We start from the raw sequence: 12,995 nt of genomic DNA on the forward strand, positions 1-12,995 counted from the left end.
TTGCATCTGCCAAGAGAAAGCATATGTAATCTTTTTAAAATTTATTTATTTATTTAAATTAAGTTTACAGGGGTGGTATTGGTTAATACATTCCAGGGTGGGCAAAATTAGGTTTACCGTTGTTCGTATGGAGAATACAATAATTAAGAAATAATGATACAAGAATAAACTCTGTTTCACATACAACTGTAAACCTATTTTCTACAACACATCGTCTGTATATTGCATTGTGGGCCCGCCACCCAAAGTGTAGTCTCTTTCTGTCACCATATATTTGGCCCCCTTTACCCCCCCTTTATTCTCCCCCTACCCTCTTTCCCCTCTGGTGACCTCCATACTGTTGTCTGTGCCTATGAGTTTGTTGCTTTCTGTTTTATATCCCACAGCATAGGTAATCTTGAAAACATGTTAACCAAAATAACTTCAGAGGAAATAATGTGAGAGGCTTGCTCTTGCCTCTGTTCATTTTGCGTTCAGCAGACATACTAGATATAAAAACCGTGGTGGCTCTTGTGAAGCTCCTGGACAAATGGGAGAGAAAACAGGTAGAGAACCCGTAAAAGTGCTTGGTGTGCTTACGGAAGCCCAATTTAGGTGCTCTTGAAGCCCGAAGGAATGAGGTTCCAGAAGAGATTTTATTTGTAAAGGATCTTGAAGGATGAATGGTAGATTATTAGGTGGAGGGCATTCCACAAAGAGGAAGAGGTATTGTGATCCTTGATAGAGCATGGGGTTTTAGAAATCAGTGGGGTTTTTTTCTGTTCTGGGAATTTTATACAGTAGCGGCTCCATGATAGTTTTTCAGTGAAGGCAAAAAATTTAGCGATAAGTGTAATGATCAAATCCAAAGTCACCTGAAACCTACCCCATGCCACTGTGAGCATTTTAATGTGTGCAGTGATTCATCACTATATCACTGTTTAATATTTATCTTAGGATTTCTTAGCAGTATTATCAAGGGGAAAAGGGCAAATTATATAAATCCAGCTTGGAAAAAGCCTTTTGAAAAGTGAATCTAGAGAAATCATCTATAGTTTCTACTACTATTGAAGAGTTTGTATATTTAGAATATTATACTAATATCTACTGAAATTGTTTATATTATTTTCTCAAACTTTTTGATTCAAAAGGCCTTCATCTGCCTTTCCATCTCACATTTAAAAATTTCCAAATAGCATAAATTACACTGATGCTTTGTTTATGACATGAATACAAACATTATTTATATTGATGAACTTCAGATGTTCTGACATGAATAGACACTGACGTGATGCATTTTTGTGCCCTGCTTAGTTAAATCCATTATTTTCTCCATTTGTAGTAGAGAGGAATGGCAATTGACTGAGCTCCAATCATCCAAATTTATTTCATTTGGAAGCTGTAATGGTTATTTCCACTGAGATGCTATTACAAGATGCAAAGGAAAAAAGATTAAAAAAAATAAATTGAATGTTCATTTTGGCAGATATTTTAATTACTGGTATTGTAAGGGTATATTTTAAAATACAACTTTCTTCTTTCATGTTATATTATAAATAGATTTTTATTTCTCTTTTCCATGAAATGTATACTCTGGAAACTCTCCAGGGCAATGTTAACCATTTTGAAATACAAATACTGAGAAAATGCTTAATAATCATAATAATGCCTTATAAATCTTTGACTCATTCATTCTTGTTGATTTTTGCTAATCTGAAAAAAAGCAACTTAAATAATTGTTTATATTTCTGAAACCCAAGTTAATTATAAATTTTTTATTGCAAAAAATTTAGTTTTATTTCTTCCCTGCATGTATTGATGAAAATAAAACAGTTGAAGTAAAAAAATGTTACAGAAAATATTACATCTATTTAAATGTTCATTATTTTTACAATTCTATTATTTGGCAATATTCATGCAATATACTTGGTCACAGTAGTGTTCTGTCTTAGTCCATATGGACAGCTATAACAAAATACCACAGACTGGGTGGCATTTAAATAATAGAAATGTGCTTCTCACAGTTTTGGAGGCTGGGAGGTCCAAGATCAAGGCTCTGGTATGGCTGGTGTCTGGTGAGGGCCTGCTTTAGGTTCATGGATGCCTGTCTTTTTGCTGTGTCCTCACATAGCAGAGGGCAGGACAGTTCTCTGTGTTGTCTTTGATGAGGGCACTAATCCCATTCATAAGGGCTTCACCCTCATGACCTAATCACTTCCCTAAGGCCCCACCTCCAAGTACCATCATATTGGGCATTAGGATTTAACGTACGAATTTGGGGGGATATAAACTTTTAGTTTATTTCCAGTAGCTGCAGGATATCTAGAAATTTATTTGTATTTGAATTTTTCATCAAGCTTTAGATTTTTTACTTGTTTTACTGCACACTTTTTGTATCAGATTGTTTTAATTTTTTGACATATATATATTTAATCCTCACCAGAGGATATGCTTTTATTGATTTTTAGAGAGAGAGGGAGAGAGAAACATTAATGCGAGAGAAAAACATCAATCAGTTGACTCCTTCGTGAGTCCTATTGAGGACTGAACCCAAAATCTAGGCATGTGCCCTGACCAGAATTGAACCCTCAATCTTTTGGTGTGTGGGATGACATGCTAACCTACTGAGCTACCCGGCCAGGGTTCGATCAGTATTTTTCAGTATCTAATTGTGATTGATCTAAATTTTCTGTAATTCAAAGATAGATGGCATTTTATAGGTACAGTAAATCCTCGATTTTGCAGATCTCAATTTAACGGGCTTTGAATTTAATGGGCAAAATTTTTAGTCCCTAAGTCATATGTAAAAATTAACACCCTGTTAATTTAAAAATCCTTTTAACCAAGGTTTGCTTATAATTAAATTAACAGGTTATTTTTTTGTTGTTATAAATTCACTGTTATTTTAAACAAATTTTAGCAAATAGGCCATATGTTGGGAAAAACACTAGTAATTTTGCTGACATAAATAAAAAATATTAAATATGTCTACAGCTATAGTCTACATATTTAAATCCAAGAGTCACCACTCGTAAACAATGTTTGGCAAATGATTAGCAGGTGATCACATGCATCTCCAGTGGTCATTGGTTCTGTTATCATGTGGAATGACCTTCTGCAGCAGTTTTAATGTGGGCCCTCCAATGTTCCTATGTGCGCTAAGCCTACTCCGGTGACTGGCGAGTGTACACACTATTCAGCATAAATTTACAATTACTGTAATACATGTAGGAAACTTTTCTGTGAAATTAAACTTTTCATACATACTTAATTTTAATTACACAAACGTGTCTACATAAGTAAAAACAGGTAAACTAACTGATTTGTCAATTTTTTAACATATAATTTTGAAACCTGCTTTATTATGTAATGGACTTTCAGCTTTAACGGACACCCCCTCGCCCGAATTAGTCTGTGATATTGAGGTTTTACTATAATGAGACTAGATTGTGTTTTTACAATGGCTGTTTCCTTACCTTTTATGTAAAACTTTTTTTTTTTTTAAGGAGGACCCAAATTTGAGTGTTTTTTAAAATTGTACGGTATCCTGTTATAAGATACATACATAGTAAAAGGGACCATACTCTTATAGTTTGCCACTGTGACCCCATATCCTTGGCATTAAACTTGAAAATGTTAAGTGGCTGATGCAGAATACCTCAGTAATGCGCCAGAAATCTTTTTCTCAAGCCGGTGGAAATGGTTTCTATATTTCATCAAGGAAACCTTTGTCCTTTCCGTTTTGCTGTTCATGTCAGAGTTAGCGATAATTGGTGCATTTTCAGCAGGCAAGAAGCATCTTTCCTAACCACTTCCTCTCTTCTAGAACGATACCGCATTCAGAGTGAACAATTTGAGGATCTTTGGCTCGTAACCAATGAGCTTATCATCCGCCTTCGAGAACATTTTGAAAACCAGGGAATCAAAGATTTCGCTTGTTCCTTTTCTGGATCCATGCCCCTTCAGGAGTATTTCGAGTTGATTGACCACCATTTTGAGGTGTGTATGGTTAGAACCCACATCATTCATAATTTTTCAACCTGTGAGAGAGGTGCCGCGGAGGTGAGAATTGCGGGGTGCACGCCTGGGGCCGGGTGCCCAGCTGTCCTTTGGCTGCCGGCGGCTTTGGGAACGTGCCCCTGCCCGCTTGCCCGGTTTGCGATCAGGGCGAGGCGCAGCATTGAAGAGTGGCTGCCTGGAGCTAAGCATGCAGCCTGGCCCCGGAACAGAGCTGGTTTAATTCTTCCACATGGGGACTTAGCCTTTGACCCCAGTGACCCAGCGCTGAAGCGGCCATTAGGCTAACTAATTCTAGCAAGCCATAAATGAGGTGTGATTATAAAGCAGTGATCTTTCCTTTTTTTTTTTTTTTTTAACAAGCACACTAGAACTTGTGCTTCTGAGTGAGGGTTAACCACAAGGGGCACTGAGTAAAATGCTAGGTGACTACATGTCTAAATAAATGAGATCTGACAGCGACTTTGTTGCCTGAATATTTTTTACATTTCTGCTGTGGAAGTACCTTCAGAGCCTGTTTTAGATTCTCTTGAGTATCTTGATGGGGTCAACTCTTCATCCTTTGAAGACTGATTTGATATTTGGGAATAGTCTAGAGTCATGTTTTGTGAATGAATTGGACAATGACAGTCTTGTTTCAAAAGTCCCATGTGTTAAAATATATTCACCAGGCTCTGCTTAACTGATTTGGCTGTAAATGGACTTTGTAGGCAATTACAAAGGGGAATTTCAAAATAATTCTGAACATCACTCAAGGAAGTGTTGGTTTCTAGAGTGACTACTTTTTAAGAAATCAATAGGTTTTTGCATTTCAGTTTATAAACTGGGGTGTGTGTGAGAGAGAGAGAGAAAGAGGGAGGGAGGGCGAGAGGGAGGGAGAGAGAATATGTCAGGTAACTAGCCAGTCACATGGGTATTCTGCCTAATTTTAGTCTCAACATTCTAAAGGCATTGACTTCAAGCTATAAAGAATTCTTTTACTACAGAGTGAACATAAAGGGAAAATTTCAGTGCATACAATCCAATGAAAAATAACATGTTATTATCAAGTAAAGTTGAACTTATTTGGGTTTCCCTTACATATGCTGATATGTTACAGGACAGTATGCTTTTAACCAAATTGTGGCACCAAAATCAACAGTTTGGGTAATACATTTAGGAATTTTAAGGATTGATAACCTTTTGGGGGAGAAATTCTTACTCTTTTTCCCCCTATGTGTTTAATTAGTTTTCACAAGACATTTATTAAATAATATGTCTTTTCCCCAGGTATACTATGCATCTTTACTAAATTTTTATTTGACCTCTTCTACTGTATTATTTATGTACTCATGCGCCAAATACTACTGTTTTAATTCTTTTAACTCTATAGTATGTTTACATTTCTTCATTACTCTTTCGGACTTTTATTGGCATTTTCTGTATTTTTACTGTAAATATGCGTTGTTGTGCACATTTAACCTGAATTTAAGAGCTTCTTCATTGTAGCTGCGGATAAATGGTGAAAAGTTGGAAGAACTCTTATCTGAAAGAGCTGTGCAATTTCGGGCCATCCAGCGGCGGCTGTTAACAAGGTTCAAAGATAAAACACCTGCCCCCCTCCAGCACCTTGACACCCTGCTGGACGGAACCTACAAGCAGGCAAGTGCCTCTACCACGTTCTGTTCATTTTGAAAGGACAAATCAGAGGGTTTTTTCTCAGTTAGCTTCTGGAGAGGAAAGAAAAACAGCTTACTATGTAAACCTCAATAACTGCATTGATAATACAGTTGCTTCTTGAAATTCTCATGGTTATTTGAAAAGTAAGCATTTTGAGGGGCAGTCTGTAGCAGCCGTAGGGGCCTTGGGAAAGAGCACTGGGCTTGGAGTCCAGGGTCCCCAGCTCTGTCACTTATTAGCTGTGCGGCTTTTGGCAACTCCCTTACCCTCTCAGAACTCAGTTTCCTTCCGTAAACGGGAGTAAATATTCACAGTGTTGTTAGATTCCACTGCACAGTGTCGTGGAGGTGCGGGGTAGATTGCTCTCCAAATACAGCTGCTGGTTTCTCCTGGGCAGGAGCGGTTACGTGGCATCCCGTGGGCACTAATGTGTGTCCTGGTCCACACTTCTCTCCTCTCTTCAGGGCACTTCTCATTTGGTTTGTTCTCCATTATTTCTTTCCTCCCTCCTGTCCCTTCTTACCTCTTTGTGGACTGGAATCTCCTCTGGCCCCTGCCGTGGCTGCCATGCTGGGCTGCAGACACGCTGATCTAGTCTTGGATGAGGCTGGATCTTTCTGTGGACGCGATGGCAGAGGGTGTGGAAAGGATTTGATGAGGGTACTTGATATGCCTTCCATGTTCCCAGAGAGCAAGACTTCCTTGGTCTTGACACATTTAAAGTGCTGGGTTTTTTTTTCTCTGCATAGCCTCAGGGTTGGGTTTTTCCATGATATGTACTTACAGAAAAGGTGACCAAAACCATGGGTCTTCACTTGTATCTGTATTTGTAAGTCTGCATTCTTTTTAGATTAAAAAAGAGAATGAACGAGTTTTCAAAAGGAAAATATGAATACTATAAGAAATTTGACTTAGTTTTAATGTAATTTACTACTCAGTTTTATCACAAATATTCACATTAAATTATAGCGAGCTATTGCTCTCTATTTTAATTCATTTTAGTAAAATTTTAATGACATAGTTAATATATGAACATAATTTTCCAATGAAAATTACGATATTCTACACAATGCTAAATTCTCCAGCTTGGTTCTTTATAGACTTTTCACAAAGGTAATCACTTTTATATGTTTTTGTGTCTTTCTAGATCTTATTTTTTTTTTTTTACATTCAGGAATGAAATACTGTTTTGTGAGGCTAAAACTCATCCCTCAGTAGTATCATGTACGTATTGGCCTCTTTTTTCATTTCCTGCTAACAGTGCGTGCTGGAGCTTGTCCTCTGTTCCTGGTATCATGATTAAGAACTTTGGATCTAGAGTCAGCTTGCTTGTATTTCATACCTGGCCCTGTGACCTGGGGCAGGCTACTCAAACAGGCAAAGAGAAAACCAGACCTTCCCACCTGTAGCATGGCGTCTCCGCCCTGGGGCTGTTGTGAGGGTTGAAGTGTTTAAACACATACATTGCTTAGAACCGTGCTCGGTACACAAGAAGCTCTCAACAATGTTAACTACAGTTCTGGGGACGGCTCTTCATGTTTATTTGACTATAAGTTATGCCATCTCACTGATCAGACAGAAGAGGTTACCATAGTCCACCGTCTTTCCAAAACTCTGCTGACAACCTCACAAATCTAGACCTCAGCTGAGAATCAAGAAGATCCTGTATTCTCAGGGGCATCCCCAGACTCCTCTAGCATACCTACCTGCCTTGGGCAAATGTTTCATTCTAGAGGGGATCCCAAAAGAGAAGGGGCATCAGATCATGAGGTCAAGTGGCTGTCTTCCCCGAATCCCTGATTATTCATCTGGATATGTTCCTAGAAGGAAAATAGCTCAATCAAAAATATTTCTCCTTCTCTCTTTCTCTTTCTCTCTCTCCTTCTCTCTCTCTCTCTCTCTCTCTCTTTCTCCTTCTCTCTCTCTCTCTCTCTCACACACACACACACACACACTGCCTTGCAGAAATGTGCCAAATTATACTTCCATCAGCAGTATAAAAAAACACCTGTTTTATAGGTATTATTGTTTTGATCTTTACAGTTTTTAACTGAAAGATAATTTGATTGCTGTTTTACCCTTTCTTTCTTGGCTAACCAGTGAGGTTGAGCATTTTTAGTACATTAATCGGCCATTTGTATTTTTTTGATGTGATTTACATACGTATACCCTTTTTACCAGGAAGTTCAGCTTTCTCTTGCTATTTTGTGAATATTAGGAGTGGCAATCTTTTATCATACCTTTGTCATTCATAAAAAATACTTTGTGCCCTGGCCAGTGTGGCTTAGTTGGTTGGGCATCCTCCCAGGCACCGGAAGGTTGCTGGTTCGATTCCCGGTCAGAGCACATGCCTGGGGTATGGGCTTGACCCTCAGTAGGGGGTGTGCAGGAAGCAGCAGGTCGATGTTTCGCTCTCACGTTGATGTTTCTCTCTTTCCCTCTCCCTTACTCTCTCTCTCAAAATCAATAAAAAAATCTTAAAAAAAAATACTTCGTATATATGAGAAATGTAATCTCTCTTCATATATAAGAAAACTTTCACCAATTTGTCATTTGCCTTTACTTTTATTTATAATGTTTTTTGACATGTAAAATTTAAAAAGTATTTACATAGTACAATCTATCCATCTTTCTTCTTTAGGCTTCTCTGCCTAGGAAAGCCTTCCCTGTGCCAAGAGCACATGAACATAGACCTATAATTTATTCTAACATTTCCCTGCGATCATTCTTTACATACACTTTTTAAATCCATGTGGAATGTATTATGCAATTTCATGGGAATCTAATCTCCTCTCCAAAAATGGTGAGCTGGTTGTCTCAGCCCCTGTTTATAGCATAATCCACTTTTCTCCTAAACACTACCTGTGTCATTTGACAATTTTACTGTACAGCAAACCACCCCAAACCTCAGGGGCTTAAAACAACCACAGTTCATTACATTTCGTGAGCCTCTGGGGTCACCTGTGCGGGTCTGTTCACCTGGGCCACGTGTGGCTGATTTTGACCTGCCTCACTCATGTATCTCTGGTCAGGGGTGGCTCAGCTGGGACCAGATGGTCTGGGATGTACTTGCTCCCATATTTGGTGGCTTGCTGACAGTTAGGTGGGCTGATTGTGCCACATGGTCTAGGCTCGTTGACATGGTTGCTGCAGGTCCCAATGCACAGTGCTCTCTGGGGCTCTGTCTGTGCCATGTCTCTTAATCCCCATTGTTTTTTACCAGCCTGGATACTAGGGCTGGGGAGACAGACTCTGCCTCTGTCGGAGGAGTGGAGAATTGCGGGCATTTTCACAATCAACCCTGCTGCTCTTAGTTTGCTAAAATTAATTTTGCTACTAAGTTAGCAAAATGTTTTAAAAGCTAATTTTTTCAACCTTCCCTAACCCTTGAACTTAGGTTTTCTGTACTCTTGACTTTCAAACCTAAACTTTTGTTGTCATTAAAATCTCATTCATTTATAATCAGTTGTGGTCTATGGACTTTGTAATTAATTAGGTTTGTCAAGCGATGTTGAGAGCAGGCAGGGTATCTGTGTTGTTTTCAGGCTAACAAGACTGCCCGGATACTTGCTGATGTGCTGCACTGTGCTCAGTTGTTTCGGGGATGGACTCTGCTGTCAGGCCTCCTTGTACTTCCTCACCGTAGCCCCGTCCACGACAGCTTCCTGGGCATGCGACTCTGTGGGCACAAGAGCCCTGTGTTTGGCCTCATGCTCTGTGGTGGCCATGATGAAATTCGTAACGCTTTTCCAACAAGAGGCACCGTATTTTCATTTTGCTCTGGACACCACAAATAATGGATGTCGTCCTGGCTCTGTCAGGAGGCTGATTTCTGATGAATAGAGCAAGGTGACTGAGAGTCCCAATACAGAACCCAGTTCAAAGACAGAACAGAGTTTAAAGACAGAGTGGCTTTATTGCCACTGTCCCCAAACCTCCTGTAAGTCTCCCCAAAACGAAGAGAAAGGAATGCAGCGGGCATCAGCGGGAGCCCCTCTGGACAGCTGCTGGGCTTCTCTCTGGGAGGCATCTTGGGTAACTGACAGTGAAGAGACAAGGGTGTCTCATTAGGAGCACCCCTCTGCAATGGGTTGTCTTGAGGCATGTTGCGGGTTACAGCCCCTTTTTAGGCTTCCAACAGGTGGGTCACTGGCGTCAAGATCCACCATCAGTAGTTAGGAGTTTTGTTACACAAGGGGACAGCCAACCATTTGTCTCCTGCTTTTAACTAACTCGTTTCCTACATCCTGTGTCTGATTGGATAGGAACCTGACACCCATATCCCCACGTTACCCTTTACTCTTCTAGCATGTCTGTCACCTACTCCTCCACTGGGGCGCCTGCCAGGCAGCCCTCCTCGAGGTCAGCCAGTGGCTGGGCCAGGAGGGACTAGCACCCTCACTGTGGGAAAAGCATCCTGTGATTCTTACGTGGGAAGGTCTGTCCTCCAGCGTGAGAAGACTTTCCAGTTGCTTACCACACTTTCAATAATTTATTCTGGAATTTTTTGGGGAAAGGCTTCCTTTTCAAAGAACTTTCACCTTCCAGCTTTAGAGGCATAACATTAAAAGGAAGCAAGCATATCAAGAATTCCCTTTTTTTCCAGCAGCGAGAAATCTAAATTTCCTCATTTGTATAATTGGAATACTGCCTTGTCCACCATCTGAAGATGTTTTTGGAGAACCTAAGCAAGGAAGTAAGAGAAGAGAAGGGGAATTCATATTTACCAAGCATCTGTTGAGTCTGAGGTCAATTTTATTCATTATTTATTTTATACTCAAAATCTTTTTGCGAGGGTGGCAATACTGTTCCCATTTTATGGATGAAGAATTGAAGACTCTGAACAGAGTTAAGCAACTTGTCCAGGGTTACAGATTCCAACTTTACCAACTCATGTGGCATCTTCATTTTAATCATTTCCAGGTGGAATATAGACATACTAGATTTTCCTAGGTTTTCTTTAGCCAAACTGCAATTGTGTTAAAGAGAAAGAAGATTTATGCAAGCTCTTTGTGTATATGCATGGTATATATTTATGACCATCCAATATTCATTGTATACACCCCTATCAGAAAGGTAACAAAATCTGGAGCATTCCCCAAAGTATATATTACATCTGAAACTTGAGTTTTGGGGGAAGAGGCAACTTGGTTAACTTGTTGACTTACACTAAAGTTCAGTTTTCTTTGCCGTTCAGTGCTAATGCTTATTGTGTTTGGCAGAAGGGCTTTGGAAAAGAAGTTCTCTTAATGTTATAAAATTTTCACTTATGTTTGTTAGTCAAAGCAGGACTGATGGGTTGAACTGAAACAGGAAACGTAGACCTACCCTCCGGTTTGGCTTGTGATGCTCTTGTGTGGACCGAGATTTTTTTCTCCCCGTTTGAACACTGACCCTCTGTTGTAGCCGAGGAAAGATGTTTACTCCTCTGAGAGTTTAATTGTGTCAGATGACATATGTGTGATGTAATGACTGATAGTCATTAATGTTCTAGAAAGGCACTTGGCCCATTGCTCTCTTGTGCAAAACAGAGGCTGGATTAGGCATAATTTTAAACAGAGATCCTGTGGTTTGGATTTGCTATTTGTTACTTTTTATGTGCTTAAAACTTCCTTCCACTCTGTTTATTTGTATGGAATTGATATATAAAATCATTTTAAGTCACGCAGAAGTCTGAGAGCTTTTTGGTCTATGACTTTTCAAATGAGCGTGATTTTGGCTGATAACACAAAGGAATATGTGATGAAGCCATTCAGAGGCCTGTTCTCCTCTCTGCCATGGCAAGGAAAACAGGCTCTAATAGGCCGAGAAGGAAGTACTGGGGTTATGGCGTTGGTGCTGCGTTTGTTTTTCTTATGCCCACTTAAGAGCTAAGAAGAAGCCTTTCTCTGACGGAGAGAAAAGGCAGGTCAGAGAGGGGGGCACAGAAATTGGCAACCATATGTTTGGGGTGAATTGCAGAGGTAAGTGGAAAAAACACACAAACGGATGGGATGGCAAAACAAAGGATGGTTAAAAAAAGAAAAGAAGTTTATATGTTTTTACCCAATAGTTCTATTCTTGGGAAATAGTTCACAAAGGAAAAAAACACCTTCATCAAGTTGTTTATTTACAGTATTAATCACCTTGGCAAGAAATTAGAAACTAGCTTTTCATAGCTGGAAAGCGATCAGGTTATTGTAGTGCTACCATTTGATATGATATCGTTTCATTTCATTATTTAAAAAACGAGTAATAGAAAACATTTCTAGTAGTTGAAAAAAGCAGATTGATATGTAGTAATTACAATTAATGAAATAAATGTATCTATAGTAAGTGTGCAAAGATTTGGAAGAAATACAAAAATTGAAAATGGTGCATATTTGATTCAGGTGACTTTATATTCTTAAATAATCTTTAATATGATTATAATCTGATAAGCATGAAAATAATTTTTTCATGATACATGAATGTACTTAATACTGTACACTTGGAAATAGTTAAGATGATAAATTTTATAGTCAGTGTTTTACTACAACTAAAAGAAATGATAACATTTTGAAAAATGGGATATGGTCCCAAGCTCTTGGTCTTCTGAGGGAAATGTTTTCTCTCCCCTGCATATACGTTAGCAGCTCATTTTTCTAGTCTCTGAATGTATAGAACTTGGGGTTATCATCCCATGTATGAGTTAGTTTATTCCTGTTCACTCAAAAGGGAGCAATTAGATAACTGAATTGTGTGCTTGAAGGAATATAGGAATGGGGTGGGTGTTGAATTAACCCTAACCTCACTCGTCCCTTAGCCAAATGATAGAAGTGTACAGAGCTCTTTCAAAATTATGTAAATTTTTCCTCGCCCAGGTCAGGGTGAAACCTAGAACATAATCTCTAAAGTGTGTTTGTTACAAGGGCATCACTGATGTGTATTCAGTACACATGAGTGTGTGTGGCCATGTTGCCTAGCCCATCAGAAGTAAACGTGAAGCCACAGTGTGAGCCATATGTATAACTTTTAGTTTTCTAGTAGTCGCATTAAAAAAGTAAAATGAAACAAGTGAAATTAATATGATCATTTTAACATCTTATCCAATAAAAATTATTGAGATTTTATATTTTTTGATAGTAAGTCTTCAGAACATGGTTTATTTTACATGTGCAACACATTTCAAGTGCTAAAGACCCACATGTGGCTAGTGGCTACCTTCGTGAACGTTATAGTTCCCACATGTGGCTAGTGGCTACCTTCGTGAACGTTACAGTTCCCACATGTGGCTAGTGGCTACCTTCGTGAACGTTACAGTTCTACCTACAGATAGTAGTCAACTCATAGTCTTATATTGTGTCTTGTAATGTCTCTTT

General features: G+C 39.0%; 1 protein-coding gene across 9 annotated transcripts in view; it reads left to right on the plus strand.

Annotated features, from left to right (window-relative positions):
- BBS9 (Bardet-Biedl syndrome 9) overlaps positions 1-12,995 on the plus strand; it is a 288,769-nt gene that overhangs the window by 148,588 nt on the left and 127,186 nt on the right. For all 9 annotated transcript variants that reach the window (XM_081146598.1, XM_081146596.1, XM_081146599.1 and 6 more), the window contains 2 exons: positions 3,806-3,978; positions 5,485-5,637. In XM_081146598.1, coding sequence (XP_081002724.1) covers positions 3,806-3,978; positions 5,485-5,637 — 326 coding nt within the window. The remainder of the gene's footprint in view (positions 1-3,805; positions 3,979-5,484; positions 5,638-12,995) is intronic.

This window comes from Miniopterus schreibersii (assembly GCF_964146895.1).
Source record: "Miniopterus schreibersii genome assembly, chromosome: 9".
Lineage (NCBI taxonomy): Eukaryota > Metazoa > Chordata > Mammalia > Chiroptera > Miniopteridae > Miniopterus > Miniopterus schreibersii.